Here is a 15924-nt window from a genome sequence, read left to right as displayed (position 1 = left end):
CCAGATGTTTAGCACTTAGAATTTCTGTCACACTGAAGTCAGTTCAACTGAAATATTTGAGGAAAGGTTTCTTAGGTTTTTTTCATGTCTCTGAACAAGGTTAGGGGACACGTATTGGTTTTGCCTCTATTAAAAGTATTATAACTTTTATAAAAGAGAAGCTACAACTTATGAAGAATTGGGAAAAGATGAAGGTCAACATGGAAGGAGGGGTGTATATGAAGCATTTGGACCTGAAATCTAATATGTGTTGTCTCACAGAACTTCTAATTAGACATAAGCCTTTTTTTTTCCTTTTGCTGTTATCAGGTGCCTGCTTACCCAGCTCTAATGGCTGAAGCACTTAGAGGACTGCAACCTATTAGTGCCTCATTAAGTACACCAACTATTTGTAAAGCATTCTTTGAGATGAGGAGCACCCACAAAAAGCCCTGGAGGGAATTAGTCAGTCTCTGTTCAGTGCAGATTCAGGGAGGTGTGGTAGGCAAAACCTAAAGCCACATGTTGAATGATGAGTATGAACAGAAAGCTGGAGGAGCTGCCACTGCCCAGAGAACGGTGGGTCACAGAGTAAGACAGGGGTCCATCCAGTAGAAGATCTATTCTGTCCCTATATGATTAATGAGTCTTACTCATAGGGGCCTCAGGAGTAAACTTAGTTCTATCATTGTGTTATTTCAGAACCTTTCATTTTGCAGTCTAAAGGTTTGGGGGGGGGGGGGGGGCAGTTTTGTACATAGTGCAGCCTGATTGAGTCCATGCATTGTGACTTTTATAACAAGGTTTCCAGATTATTTGCAGTGCAACAAGGAGAGGAATTAAGAGAGAAGTACAATGATTAGCTGATACATCAACTATTATTTTCTTGACTGGATGGAGTATGTTAGGAAATTATCTCCAGCATATGAAGACACCATAATGAATATTTGTGCTATGATATTATCACCTTTTTATACAATCTATAGAGTTTCTCAGAGATGGGAGACTGTCTGACAATTTGTAGAGCAGATATTCAGAGACACTTGGATCCACATAAGGCCCCAGAAATGGATAATCAAGGACTGAAGCCAACTTTATGTCTTAGCAGCCATCTTACAATTAACTTGATTTCTACAGAAGAAGAGGCAGTTTCAAGCTGTGCTTTGTTATTTTTCTGAAGAATCTTAGACAATAACTTTCCTCACTACCAGCTCCTCATTACTTCATGATCTATGCCAGAAAAGTTTCCTATAGGGAGGTTTCACGCACCTTATGGGATCATGGCACAGAAAGGCATATTCCTCTAAAGGTAATAGATCAATATAGTCTTTGTCAGAATACTTGTAAATTTAGCCTCAGAGTGAAAACTAGGCTGAATCAAGTTAATGAGAGGTTTCAATGTTTACTTTCAATGGTGCCGGGGTTTCAACCCAGATATCTGAAGAACAGGAACGTCCTACTAATTCTGAACACTATACCAATAGTATTAGAGAGAAACCTCAAAGACCTCAAGATATATGTCAGCCTGGTTTCAGTTGCAAACCTCCTGACCACAAAGGCCAGTGAACTTCAGTGTACTCTTAGACTGCAAAAGAAACAATCACTTCTTAGCCCGCAGAAAAGGATTTAGAAGAGACTGCTGACTAACAGACCTCACTTGTCTGTGTTGTCCTGTACAGTTTTACAGGCCATGAATTTGGTAGCATTGATCAGGAATATTACTCCTCCCTACAAACACTGCCTCAGAAGTAGTGTATAATATTCTGGTAGGAAGTGAAGAGTGATATTAACCGTATTTCTTAAAAGATCACAAGTAAACAAAATTTTCTTGTTCTCAGACCTATTTATTATTAGCTCCTTCGTAAAACAAGCACAGTAAATTGCATTTATAGCAGAAATAAGATGCATACACTTAATGTTAATAAAGACTAATGGCACTTGTAGCTAGATTATCAACAGTTTTCTGAAATATCAGATACTTCCCACATTTCAATGTTTAAATATCTTAAATTACCACCCATTGCTAAGACTGGAAAAAACCTAAGCATGGTCTTTAATTTCAGTGATTCTGTATCAGAGATTAAGGCCTAAATCCTTAAAGATATTTTAATGTATTTTGCCCTCTTGAAAATCGGGACTTGGGTGTTTTGACAAAAATGTGTAGGCTTCAACACATGCTTCTGCTTCTTTCCAGGCCTGGGGACTTACACTGTAAGCACTTCAGAACCAGGATTTGAGGGTTTTTTCCTAAGGTTCTGTGAAGACACCTAGCATATGTTGCAGTAGTAGGGAAATACTTTCAAAGTGAACTATAAAAATCTGTATTCTAAAGCTCTAACTTTAATTAGATGCTTAACATCCACATATAAAATCAGTTAGCAATTGCTTGCTGAAATATCAGATACACTGCAGTTAAACTTTTAAATAATTTAAGCTGCCTTGGTTTCAGTTGCAGATTCCTGACTGCTTGTGCACTGTGGTTTTGCCTGTGGCACATCAGATCTGAATTAATTTTATTGCCAGAAAACTCCACTGCGAGGTGCACTGGGTACACATGGGTACTGAATAAAGAGCATCTAATGATCACAAGCATGAAAGGGAGTTTTGTTTAGGAGATGTTATATTCCACTTCTGGCTCCCATCTCCTTTCATGTTCATGAGATGTGGCAACAGGACTCCTTCAACCACAGCACCTCAAAGCTGCCTAGACATTAGCACTCCCATTGCTTCCACTGCAGCTTGGGTTCAGCTGCAAGTGCAGGGCTTTGAGAGTGGTTGATCTCTCACGCAACAACCATTTGCAGTGTTCAGCAGTTGGGCATCAACATGATGTAGGCACAGACAGCTGACAAAATGCAGCAGCTAACATTTCTAGGACTCCGAGCTTGCAATTCCTTCTTTTACTAAAATGTCTGCCATCAGATTGGAAGATGAGGATGGCCCTGATACGTGATACATAGCTGCCTCATGCAGCCAAGGCTTTCTATGCTGATACATTTCAACAAAATAAATAAAAATAAATAATTAAATAATCAAATAATTAAACCGTTAAATAATGGAATACTAAACCAGTTCTTTCAGTAAGTTACTTTCTAAATAAATTAACACATGAAACAGTTTGAATAGCAACTGCCAACATCTGGCATTGCAAGTCATATCAAATAAATAAATAAATAAATAAATAGATATTTAAAAAGTTAAATAAATAAATAAATGCAATAGAATAATATGCGGAACCTACAATAGTAGCTGACAGCAATGTATCAAAATACTATACATGTTAATATAACATGATGTATGCTGAAAGTGTTACTCAAATCTGGGAAATTTAAAAGAGCTGCCAAAATCAGGACCTTATTAATCTATTACAAAAGAGATATGGTATGGCTTCTTAATAATCTCAAATGCAGATTTTTCTTCTAATTATGCTTATGTTCTTGTGCTAATTCTTTCTTTGCTTTCTTTAAGAGCATTGTGCCATTCTCCTAGAAGCTCGTACTGGTTATCTGTAAAATAAGAGAAAGGAAATTTACGTAAGAATTATCTTTATTTTCCTCAGACCTAGATTTTTAATCCATTTCTTAATAAACCTTTGCTGGTCTAAGCCATCTAGTGAAATGCCACCACTCAATTTCTCTAAAGGACTCAGGACCACATAATGCAAGGCTCAGAAGTTCCCATGTCTGATGGGGATTACGGATTCAGCTTCATCTGCTGAGAGTTAGGCACCTGTCCAGCTACAGCCCTTTTGAAATTTTTCTTCATTTCCCATTGGTATCTATAAATGCCTCTGTACCAATGAAGAGTGGATCCATGGAACAGTGTGATCTTATTTCAAGTGTTTCAACAGGGCTACAAGTTTACAACTTTTCAACAGTGTGAATCAGGAAACTTGGAGGTCAGAGAGATTTGTACCTACATCTAATTGAAAAAAAACCCATCCCAAAATTACAAAACAGAAGAGAGGAAGAAGATTAAAAAATCTGCATAATTCTTTTTGGTGTTGCTCTGAAGGACGCTATTTCTGTATTTAAAATATGTTCCAAACTGGAAAACTAGTCTGAGAGTAGTTTAGAGCTGAGTATGCTAATCAATTCACAGAATAAGAAAACAGCCATTCCTAGGACTAGCAGAAGCTGCTAATAGATTTTCTTTCTAATAGCAAATACCTCCTCTCTCTCTCTCTTACTCCCTTTCTCATTTTACTGGTAAAACTTGGCTGTATATGGAATGGCTGCTGTATTTGGACGCCCAACATTGACTCAAATTATCAATGAACAGAAAGGATAAAAATCAGCATGGGTTACACTAGCAACGGCCAAATGCTCATATATTTCTTAAAGAATATTTTATAATTGCCTAGTTAGGTAGAATGGTACCCATGTCCATGAACCTACATCCATTTCAGATATTAGGGAAAAATTTCTTTACTGAGAGGGTTGTCAGACATTGGAATAGGCTGTCCAGGGAAGTGGTTGAGTCACCATCCCTGGAGGTATTCAAAAAGCACATAGACGGGGTACTCCATAACATGGTTTAGTGGGCATGGATGATGGTTGGACTCAATGATCTTGAAGGTCTTTTCCAACCTAAATGAATCCTATGATTGTTTCCTCTCTGATTTAAAGGGAATCTAATTGTTTCATCTCTCTCTCTTTTTTTTTTAAGAGAATCATCGTTTAGACAGCCCAATACATTTACATGTTTATTCTCTTATTTCATGAAAAAATGTTTTGGAGACAAAAATGGTTATAAGGAAATGTAAAATAAATGAGTATTTAAGAAGCAGAAGAAGTTCATAGACTCCTTACTCTCCTAGGTTAGGAATCATCCCTGCTCCTCCAGTAGAAGGTTCCTTAAGCCTTACCTGCAAAGCGAAGACCACTCACTCCAGGATGAATTGTAATAGCGATCCCTGGCCTGCACAGAGATCTTGTCTTTTGGCTCAGTTGTTAGAATCTGAATAGACTGCTCATCAGCATCATAGACCTACCAATAGGGCACAGCTCCATCAGCTGATTGTAAAGATCAAGCAGAACATACAATGAAGTGCCAGATAGATTGCAACAAGCACATGTAACTTAACCTACTGGTAGGCTGTAGTTTCAAAGGCAGCAATCTTCACCCTCAGATACCAAAGTCATGACGACTTGTGAGAACTTGAGCCTCAGTAGAAACAAACTAAAAAGCCCACTTTCCACTGAAGTTAGTGTTGTAAAGTTACCCAACCCCCAAACTGAAACAGTCGTTGAAACAAAAGGTTTGTTTGTTTGTCTGGGTTTTTCTCTTTTTGCTTCTTCTCCCACAGTGGGAACCCTAAAAGACAGAAGTTGCTGCTTTTCAGTCTCGGTGAAATTTCCACTGAGGACTTGTGGATGATACACGAAGCCTCTGTAGAGTCACTACTAAAATCAAGGAGTCAGCACTAAGGGAATGGCCCCATCTGCTGGTACAGGCTTGCTAATTTTCTTCACATAGAAAAAGTCGTCTAGTGTCTTTGGTTTAATCAGTTGACAAACTAGAATGATCATTACATTTATTTACTTTTCTGATTGCTGGAAGAGGAGCACTGCAGTTAAGGACCTCCACTGTGGTCAACTGGCTTGTATATTTCTTTCCAGTTCTGCTGTTGATTTCTTTGCCAGCCTAGGCAAACCACCATACTGCTGTCGTGTACTCTTTAGTGTATCCATGAGCATTAGCAAAGGAAGCAGAATAATTTTGTGATTTAAAGCTAATACACAGTAGCAATGTTTAGTTAACTATTAACTAATAATTGGAAAGTGAGTGGCAAAGGCTGTAGTGTTCATCCAGTCTCCACAGAAAAGCTACCAAATGAATCATTGATTCCTTATTTGCCAATTCACCTATAAAGAAAGTCTGAGCTACCCAGGTACAAACAACATACAAGGAAATCAGTGCAACAGATCCTAGACTTTGTGATTTGGAAATTGGGGGTTTCCCACATTAGGACCCACACAGCCTACTAATCAATTAGTAAATACTTTTCTCACACTAGCACAGCTATGCAATGCTGGGCATGATTTTATCTCCACAGTTACATCAGGGTTGCATCCACCCCACAGTGTGTTGTTTGGATCTTACTACTCATAGAACTGGGAAGGAGGTCTTTTTCTGCCAAGACAGAACCTTGCCACATTTGGGTCTCAGCACCCTTTTTTAGTTTTTGTTTTAGTCCATGATTCTTGCATACAAAGCTTATATTATTTATACTGTCTGTTCAAGCAAGAAAAACGTGTTTCAAATCTTGTATCTCTACCTGGCTTTTGTGTTTCTTTGTACTTTCAACTTTGACCCTGAAAGTCAAAGGGAAGTAGGACTTTGGTGTGCTCCATGTTCTGGGATATGTCCAGGTTACTGTTCCATTTGTGGCCACATACTGACATTGGGGTGGGTCGGGTTTTACTGCAAGAGAAAATATAGAAGGAATTAATTCACATTAGCAGCATATCAAGTGTTGGTGTACTACTGTTGATAGTTTTATAGGAATCAGCTTTGGGAGCCTCCATGAGATTAAGAGAGGAGTAGGCATGATGTGTAAGAACTGCCTTGTATGCTCCTTATGGAAAATTAAGCACACTCACAGAGTCTTTTTTTGCCTGAAGGGTTGCAGAGGGCTCTGTTGGACACAGAGGAATATCTTCAACCCCTACTGACAGTTACGGTGTTTAGCAAAACATCTGTTTCTTTAGGATGCTGCTTAATTTTCCTGTGCCCTGTGGCATCATGGTCACAACTGGTCCTCTGATTTCCTGTCAGTTTCTATTAACCTGCCCTGCATGCCCATCTGTAAGATGCCAGGAGGGAAGCATACGTAGTGTTAACCATATGTGAGTAAATCTGTAGTTCTCAAAGAGCCTGCTGGGTTATTCTCTGACTTCTCCCACATACCCCTTCTAAAACATGTCCATCTAATAGAGAAGGCTACAGAAACTTCTGGGAGATGTGGGGGTGAGAGGTTTGGAGGTCACAAGCTAGGGAGATGTTGCTTCTTCACTTCCTCATCCTCTTCCAGACTGCTGCTATGATTTGTTTTCCCCTGTTCCTGTAACTGGTGCCTTGATACGGATTTACAGTAGAATAGGGCAAGGATTCCCAAGCTTGGTTTGATTAGCTATCATTGTTAGTTCCACTATCAACGGCAAGAATAAAGCTAAGAATTAATCATGATTCCTCGTCTACTCACTGATATCTCTGATGAAGAAGCTGCTAGTGTAGTTCTCATATTCCACCTCATCAATGACCTCCAGGAACATCTCAATTGGCTGGTGCTCTTCAGCAAATGGGCAGTAGTTTTCTTTCTGGCACTGGGCTGTGTATTCAGTCACTGATTTATCAGTGTGAGCAGTAGGACTGCTGCAGGTTACATCTCCTTGAGACCTGAATAGAGAACAGAGAAAAGTACTGGAAATGCTAGTTTGTTCTGAGAATTTGTTGCCACAACGATAACATGTAGTTGGTAAGGCAATGTTTTGATGTTGCCTGTATCATTTTATGGCTGTGCTTCAACAGCTACAGAAACAGTACAGTGGGAGATCTGACATTTTCAGTATTACATATTAATGTAAAATCACAAAAGCCTTCCTGCCTTAACAGAAGAAATTAGTGTTTAAACCTAACACAGGATATAATCTCATTTCTTATTACTGCTGTCCCATGAAAAGCTCTAGTATCTTACTTTGTTCCTTAGCCCTTTCCAAAACCTTGCTGGAAGAAATAAGGGCAGGTTAAAATGTATTCATTGGGAAATAAACAACAAAAGCTATCTATAAAGTACTACCTGAATCTGGTTCTATTTTGCATTCAGCAAAATAAAACACTTTACAGTTTTTTCTTCTTTTACGAACTGAAGTGACCTTTGCTCAAGCACTCCATGTTTTGGAGAAACCCCCAAGAGTAGTGGGAGGTAGGAAATCCCCACAAGGTTCCCCTCACATATTTCCCTTGCAGGTTTCTGCAGTGTTCCTCAACAGAGACTGGTCAGTAGACATGTGGCTTTTGCAGTGGGTGCAGCCTCCCACTCCCTTAATTCCACTGGATCCGCTGTGAAGGGACTCAGTGCTATGATTGTTTCTGCTTTTGGCTCAACTTCCTCTCCCCTACATGAACTGTTTTTGCTATTGCTTAAGTTTTTCTGTGGCTGTACTGTAGCAGCTGTAACAGTCCAGTGGGGGTTGTTCCATTTTCAAGTCTTTATTAATTTCTGAGCAACATCTGTGCCCTTATTAGTTAAGTTAGTCCCAGTGATGGCTCAAACATTTTGCAGATGTTCTGACTCTGGAAGTGGGATTCCTCGCTGTCTACATGTCCTCAGTAGCCTAAAATCCAGATCTCCTACACAGAGTAACACAAAGGGCTGTTCCAGCCTTGCTATGAGGTTGTTAAGGAAAGTACAAGCTTTTACCCTTTTAGACTTCTGATTGTGAACTTCACATTTGGACTCTCATTTTCTGTCATCCACGAACAAATGAAAATTCCAGAGTAGTTCTTTGCCTCACATTTTAAAAATGTCCTGTTTGGTTCTAGATGGAAAAAGAAAGAAAACATGATTTATTTACTCTTTTTGACAAAATGGTCAAAGCAGAGAGAAAATAATAATTCAACAGATTCCCATCATTTTTGGCAGGTGGTGGGTACATAGACAGAGACAGTCTCATACTGCCCATTGGGCAGCCACCTGTAGTTAAAAAGCCATATAACCACAGTTAGTGGCTGAAGGCTGGTTTACATGGCACCACATTAACCACATCTATGTGGCTATTGACAGGAGCTAGAGCATACGCAGGCTGTTGCAGATAGCTGTCAGTAAGAGATTTATATACACAAATCCATTGTTCCTTTCACAAAGAAGCATTGCAGCTATTCAGTTGGCAAACCTCTGTATTTGTTACCCCACGCATGAGAGTGCATGCAGTGGATAATCTCACATCTTCACACACTGGGGCACTTGATGGGGAATGTTTCCAGTGTAAGAAGTGAATGAGGCCTCACTATAAGTGTGTGTTTCATTTCTGCTGCCCAGCACTGCAGACTCTCAACAACTCTGTATTGTACCCTGGATGTAGCTGACTGGCGGACAACCCTACTGTATCTGATATGTGGGTCCAGGAGCCAGGGAAAAAGCCTTGGAAATTCATAAGCTCCTGGCACTACAGTGAGAGACTGCAATATGAGACATAGATGAGTGAGGTTCATGCAGAAAATGCAAAACATCGCAGGCTTGTCCCAGTGGGTTAATCATGAATGGAGAAGCCCAAATGAGAGCACTTAAAATCTACATCAGTCCCTGGTTCTGTCAAATCATGTAGCCCTGGTTTTGCAAACCCTCTCCTGAGGGCTGGGTCTCTGAGATGGAGGCAAAGCAAGTCAATTGCTCCCCACCTCAGAAAAGCTATGGTGTGGTACTGCTGTTATCCTGTATCTAATCATTCTTACCATCACTCCATCCTATAGGTCTAAATTAATCCCATGGCAACCAATTCCTATGCAGCTCATCAGCTGCCCCGTATACAGACCCACAAAAGTAATCCTTTGCCTTTCACAGTCAGTAAAGCATTTGAAGAGGACCCATTTTAAAGTGGGTATTTCTCATGCATTTCTCCAGAGAGCTCCCTCTGGTCCTCACAAAGCTCCAACGCACAAAGCTGAGCAAGATGCATCACATCATCTTATGACTGTACCTTTAAAGCTTTTCAGAATTGACCTTATCATTTGCCCATTAGAGTCTATTTTAGTTATGAGGAAGAAATCATAGCTGATGATTTCATGGGTATTAGCAGTCAGACAGGTATAGTTGCCAGCATCTGGGAACTCCTTCACTTCGGCAATCAGAGTCTTTCCAGTTCCTTGCAGTTCACTGCCCTTTTTCCAGTAAACTGGCAGTGCTTCATCAGATGTGTTACAGGTGAGCTCCACTCTTTTAGCTGGTGTCTCATCATTCCACTCTGACTCTATGACGTACACTGGACATTGCAGAGAGAGACATGTTAGTAGCTACTCATACTTAACAGTGTGAAGATTGAACTGAGCCCTTTTTTTCAGCTCTGCTCTCCAGGAAAACTGCTAACAATTCTCTGGCTTTCTTGCCCAAGGCCTCACTATCACCTGGAAATCTTTACTACAAGAAGAGGATTGACTTAGAAATTTACAGTGTATCTAGAACCTGCTGATCAATAGGGATAACATTTTAATGGAAGAAGTGGGGGTTTTTCCCATGTTCCCAGAAAATCTCACAGCAGTTCATAACTGTGGGAAGTAGGCACCTTTGTTTTAAAGGTGAGGATGCCAGGACACACTGAGCCCAGGTATTCCTCCCACATGTGGCCTGTGGCCTTTGCTCACAGAATGGCACGTAAAACCACTCTGTACTTTGGTGCTTTGCTACGGTGCAAAGCTATAATGCTTTGCCCTCTTCAGCGTCAAAGGTCTGTGAGTGAGCAATAGGAAGGAGGGAAGCTCTGGGTAAGTGGTTTGTATTTGCCTGTAACTGATGCTATTTTCCATTTTCTGCAGGGAACGATCTGTACTCCTATCACCCTGGTCCCAGTGGAGCAACTACTAAGAGATGGGCAATCGCTGACCTACAGCAGAGCTAAATGGACTGCAACAGGGAGATGTGGACTTCTAAACGCCATCTTGTAACTCTGAAGTGCCCTGCTGGTCTTTTCAAATTAGAAGACACACCACATAACAAAATAACTTGAAACAATTCCATTAAAGAAATATCATCTTCTCTTGACTCTTTTGCTGTGATTGACTGAAGTACTTCACCTACACTTCTGTGTGGCAACAGTTCTCAAATTTAACTGTCATTGCTCAGGTATACTACTGCCATCACAGGCTCCCCAACCATGTTCAGTGCCCTCAGAGACTCTTCTACATGCAAGAAGTGGCAAAAATTTGTTTCTTAGTGTGTCAACACCACAGCAAGCACTCAGCTCAGGAAATCAGAGTTCCAGGGAACTCTTAAAACCTTTTCACCAGAGCATTTCACTACCAGAATGAGAGCATTAAGACTTTACCACAAAGAAGAAACACTAAGAAATACATGTCAAACACTGAATCTAAAATGGCAGAAAACATGCAACTCTAGGAAGCTTGGAAGCTTACCAAACTGCTTATTGATATTTGAAGCACAGGCAAGGTAAATCTTACAGACTTCAAACACAAAGATTATTCTCAGTACTGGAAAACATATTTGCAGTTTTAAGCACGAACACAATCAGATTGTGAATGCTTTTCTCATGTTGATTAGGGTCCTTCTTTTTGGATAATCACATTGAAGACAGCCTGGATTATGGAGCTACACTAGGTGAATAAGAGAAGCAAATTTGATTATCTGAATTTAGCCCTATTTTCTGGTAAGTTATTCAAAAGATTTGTTTGTTTATTACTGACCCTGTGGTTTTACAAACGTATTTACATTTAAGTTTTTTACCAGAAAAGTTTGACAAACTATTTCTATGTTGTAGGTTTTACTGTAAATTATTCTTTTTGACAACTAATTCTTCACTTGTTTGTTTGTGGGCTGTTACCTAAGTCACAAGATACTGTTTGTGCTTCCAGACTGCATGACTGACACATTTGAAACAAGAGAACAGGGAATAGGCAATAAAGACAGTTTCTAATGCTAATATTCAGAATGGCTGTTGTATGACATTTTAGGACTTCTAAATATTTCTACCATTAATACCAATTAGTTGGCTAGTTTTTCACAAACAAATAGGAAGAACCTTGGCCTAAAATACTGTAGTTAAAAAATTCTGCGCTTGTGGACACTGAGATAGCCTCGTGTCCTACAGTCAGCTGTAGGTCTCAGTAAGTGAAGACTGCTTACCATTTTCCCTCAGTTTCCACTGTGCTTCCAGAAGGGCAGCAAAGGAAAATAATGAAAGTAAGGCAAATAGTAGGTGAGACATCTGTAGGGAAAAAATAAATTACTAAACTTCACTGAGGATTGCTGAGTTGTACTGAAATCGAGCTCAATGCTGGACAGGATAATAAGACGACAGAGTCAGTTCCAGTGAACTAAGAAGTATTCTTTCATTCTAAGAACTCTTAGACTACATAAAAATTTAATATCAGGTTTGTACTGGAGCTTAAGCCAAGATTTTGATCTGCTTGTTATTCACACCGCAAATCAGTTTAGAGAAGAAATTATGGAACTTAGAGGAAATTGTTGTGTGCATAGTCCTTATATGGTCAGGAGCCTAGAAGCATTCCTAGGTTCCTCAGACAAATATTTCTCATGCAAGGAAAGCCCTGCTGATGCAAGTGAGGCCAGCCGCATGAAAAAGGCATTGGACTAAGGATCAATGGACACTAAATTCCAGTCATACAAAGCTTATAAGTATATTCCTTGGTTTAAGCATCTCAGTAGTCCTATTAAACCAAAGGACTGCAAATAGAATTAAGGACCTGCTGAAGTGTTTTGCTGGACTGTAGTCTTCACCATCTATGTGAGAACAAGTGACAGCAGTGTCAATAATGCAGTGTTGAGCTAGCATCAATACTGACACTTGCCTAACTGATACTAGTTCTACTATCCACCTGAGGTTGCATAGTCTAATTAATTTTGTAAGGAATTTCAGGAAAAATTGCTACTGGTTTCTGTGCCACAGCTATATTTGCAGAAATGGCTGGGTATGTATATCATTGTTGCTGCGTTCATTTGAGACATACCCATATATCTCACTTGAGATAGCTGTATATGCAATATATAAATGTATATTTGTCCTGAATTCAAAATACAGCTAGAGCTCTTCATGAAAAACAAAACATATTTGCCAAATATTGTAGTAACTACCAGGTGCATAAAAAACTTCAACAACAGTTATTTAGCTACACTTTCAGACCTTTTTCAACTGGAGATGAAGCCAAATGAATAGGAGCATGACTTAGAAAAAGAGATTGGTGAATATATCTTTCAAAGTCTATTCTGACCACAGTGGGAGTCTGAATGCACATGAAAAACACCAAATTAAGTGGTTTGGATTTTTTTCCCTCCCAAACCAGTCTTTTTTCAGTGAAAGGAGAGTAGTCCTCCTGATTTCTTCTCATGTGTTACAAAACATTTTCATTTTGGTTTATGGAGGAAGAGTATATGTGTATTTCTATGTGCACCGAATCCGTTACTCACTGGCAGCTCCTGCTATTATTAGCAGTCCTTAATCTTGATCAGAAGTCAGCTGTCTCTGGACCAATGCCAAGAAAGTTTGCCATCTGATCTTGTACACTGCACAGCACAGCTATTAATGGGACCAGAAGCTACAAATGTAGTATCTAGAGAGAGTATCTAGGACAGGAACCAGCTCACATTGCATCTGTACTCAGAGAGAGGCATGAGCCTCAGTGAAAAGCCAGATACTATCAAGCAGCCTATCAGCAGTATATTGCTTCATTAAAAGGCAAACACGCTTAGCTCCTCATGATTTTCTACTGCAGGCAGGATTATCTGTAATTTGTGAAAGAAAAATACATTTTGCAACTTTCTCAAAGATACTAATTTCTTTCATTGTAACATGGCATTCATCGCTATGCTTCATAAAACCATTATCTGAAATATCAACTAAAACTTGGAGGGAAAGGGTGTAAAATGTGCCTTCTTTTCCATATCAACCTTTCATCAAAATTGAAACCTTGGAAACAGGAAACTTTCTCCTGGTTTTAGGGAGCAGCTTCATGATTCAGGTTTTTGATGAAAAAAGTTTAATATTTTCATGGAAAATCATTCAGTTTTTGAGATGGAGGGAGAACACCCCTTCCCCCCATCTCAAAATTTTATTGAAAAATTAATCAGAAATAAACTCAGTTTCTGAACAGCACTAATCTGTGCAGTTGCCCCAGCACTTCATAGATGAGGAGAGTATACCAACAGCATATATTCCCTGTGGTCTGCTGTAAATCAGCACAGATTCCTTTACTGAGAATCACAGAATAATTTATGTCAGAAAGGACCTCTGTATGTCATCTGGACCAGTCCCAGCTCAAGGCAGGGCCAAGTCAATGGTGTTGCATGTTTTTTAAAATGGAGGACGGTCTGACCATAAATGCGTATTTGTTGATGCACACACACCAGCAATATGAATATTAGTAAGATAAAAAAGATTATTACCTTATAACATTAGCTGTCCTGTTAGTTAGAACAATTCTATGAGCTATATACATATATACATCATGCTTAATTTCAGGCACATAAGCATATAAATAACTGTCCTAAGAAAATGTCACAACAACTATTTAAATACACTTTTAAATAAATGATTTTAAGTTTTCATTAGTTTCATCTGAAGCAGCTGGTACCAGACTTGTGTTGCCCCAGTGTTAGAGAAGAAAGGAATTCTCACCTTTTTTCGTGATGCCTGTTAGCTGAAGTTGCCAGGCAGGTTGGTTTTGTGATCTGAAGGAAGCAGAATGCTGGCTCCCTTATAAATACTTCTAAACTCTGAAAGCAAAGGGATGCTCCATTTCACCGCAATACCACAGAATTGCAACACGTGGCTTGAGTTCCTTTTTTACATAGTGACAGAGCTAAGGCAAAAAAAAAAAAAAGTTTGGGACTCCCAGGTAAACTTTAAAGAGGAAATGAGATTATGAGATTGTTACAATGACCTTTATGGTATGCCAGAGGCATTTCTTTTCCTGCCTGATTTTCTGTCTCTCTCATACTGCCTGTTCATCATCTGAGGAAGAGTAAATACAAACTAAACAAACTTCCAAAACTGTCTGATGGGAAATACATTATGAAGACAGAAAGAGAAAGTTAAATAAACTAAATCTATTTCTACCTGGTAAGCACAAAAGAGATAATTATATGAAACAAAATCTCAGCTATCACATCAATCAGAATTAAAGTTAATGGAAAATGAATTTTTAATTGCTGTTTTAGAATTGTATTTATTCTAAAAATTGAGACCTAGGTCAACCAAAAAATAAACAATTATTCCTGGCTTAGAGATAAAAGCCTGAGATTGTCACATCATTTTATGTTGCAGTTGTTAAATATAACCTATTTTTTTTCTTTATGAAGTGATTTATAGACATGTACTCAAGCATGAGAAAAGCGCCATACATAAGATATACTTTGAAAATGAGGAAAAAATTTCTATTGATTTTTTTATTATTTGTGAAATAATAGCAAAGAATTCCCTTTATTTGTCAGGCAAACCAAAACTGAGTTGTTCTTCTAGCCCTGTTCCAAACCTGAATAAGATGACTGAAAAGTTATAAGCAAAAAGAAACACATTCCTTATAAAAGCAAAAAAAATGGTTTTAAATTCAACCTGACATGCTTTAGGAATTCATAAAGAGACACAACTCTATCTTGTGTGCTTTCTAGTGACAGGAGTATTCCCACAGCCCAGAGATCAAAGCTATAATGTAGTAATCCAGCAATGAAAAGATGGTGCCTGTCCTTTCTGCTATAGTCAATGGTCATTCAGAAGTCCTTCACACAGATGAAACAACACAAGCATCTGCAATATGTTGCATATTTGGTGCCTCCAAATATGGCGAGAACATAAAACAAAAGGAGGAACAACTTAAATTAACAGTGAGATAAACACTGTGAACCCCAGCAGTTCCCAGGGCATGGGGTTCCTGTTTATTGTCACACATCTGAGAGGCAAACAGCAGAGAGGGTGGCATGCTCTAATTTGAAAGAGGGTAGTTTCAGGATTCTTGGTTAATCGTGCTGAAAGCTTTACACAAATGTACAGTATTGCCAGCGGAATCCTTTTCTTTCCTTAGCCACCCTCTTCAAAGAAACATGGCTTGAGTAGGATCACATACACCTTTGGCAGTTGAGCTTTAACTCCCTTCCATCTGACAAAACACAAAACTAGAGCATTGCAGTCTCCGGTGGGCCTGACAACTTCCCTGCTGAGTTCAGCGTACCCAACCTGTCACTCAAATGTCAGCCCCAGA

The 15924-nt window shown here is 39.2% G+C and overlaps 2 protein-coding genes across 4 annotated transcripts in view; one reads left to right on the top strand and one right to left on the bottom strand.

Moving 5' to 3' along the window:
• LOC126050797 (uncharacterized) overlaps nucleotides 1-15924 on the top strand; it is a 920783-nt gene that overhangs the window by 26942 nt on the left and 877917 nt on the right. The window lies entirely within an intron of this gene.
• Nucleotides 3914-14419, bottom strand: IL12B (interleukin 12B). 3 transcript variants are annotated; one of them, XR_007509654.1, is made up of 8 exons: nucleotides 14346-14419; nucleotides 11837-11918; nucleotides 9681-9962; nucleotides 8405-8522; nucleotides 7187-7380; nucleotides 6260-6405; nucleotides 5070-5657; nucleotides 4889-4968 (listed from the first exon to the last, which is right to left on the bottom strand). XR_007509654.1 is itself a non-coding variant. In XM_049829161.1 (7 exons), exons 2-7 carry the CDS (start codon nucleotides 11916-11918, stop codon nucleotides 4843-4845), a joined length of 948 nt encoding a protein of 315 aa, XP_049685118.1. In that variant the 5' UTR covers nucleotides 14346-14419; the 3' UTR covers nucleotides 3914-4842. The 3 variants fall into 3 exon arrangements, 2 of the variants coding, with proteins under 2 accessions (XP_049685118.1, XP_049685119.1); XM_049829161.1 differs by lacking the exon at nucleotides 5070-5657 and having other exon boundaries at nucleotides 3914-4968; XM_049829162.1 differs by lacking the exon at nucleotides 4889-4968 and having other exon boundaries at nucleotides 4991-5657.

The sequence above is a fragment of the Accipiter gentilis genome, chromosome 26, assembly GCF_929443795.1.
Source record: "Accipiter gentilis chromosome 26, bAccGen1.1, whole genome shotgun sequence".
Lineage (NCBI taxonomy): Eukaryota > Metazoa > Chordata > Aves > Accipitriformes > Accipitridae > Astur > Astur gentilis.
Note: the sequence above shows the minus strand (reverse complement) of the source record. Positions and strands in the feature narration are given on the sequence as shown.

What these genes read in the sequence shown, in the direction of transcription:
- IL12B (XM_049829161.1), bottom strand. Translation starts at nt 11,918, where the DNA reads ATGTCTCACCTACTATTTGCCTTACTTTCATTATTTTCCTTTGCTGCC. An exon ending in GTGGAAACTGAGGGAAAATG is followed by an intron (nt 9,963 to 11,836) that starts GTAAGCAGTCTT and finishes TGCAATGTCCAG; the next exon opens with TGTACGTCATAGAGTCAGAG. An exon ending in AATTCTGAAAAGCTTTAAAG is followed by an intron (nt 8,523 to 9,680) that starts GTACAGTCATAA and finishes TTTTCCATCTAG; the next exon opens with AACCAAACAGGACATTTTTA.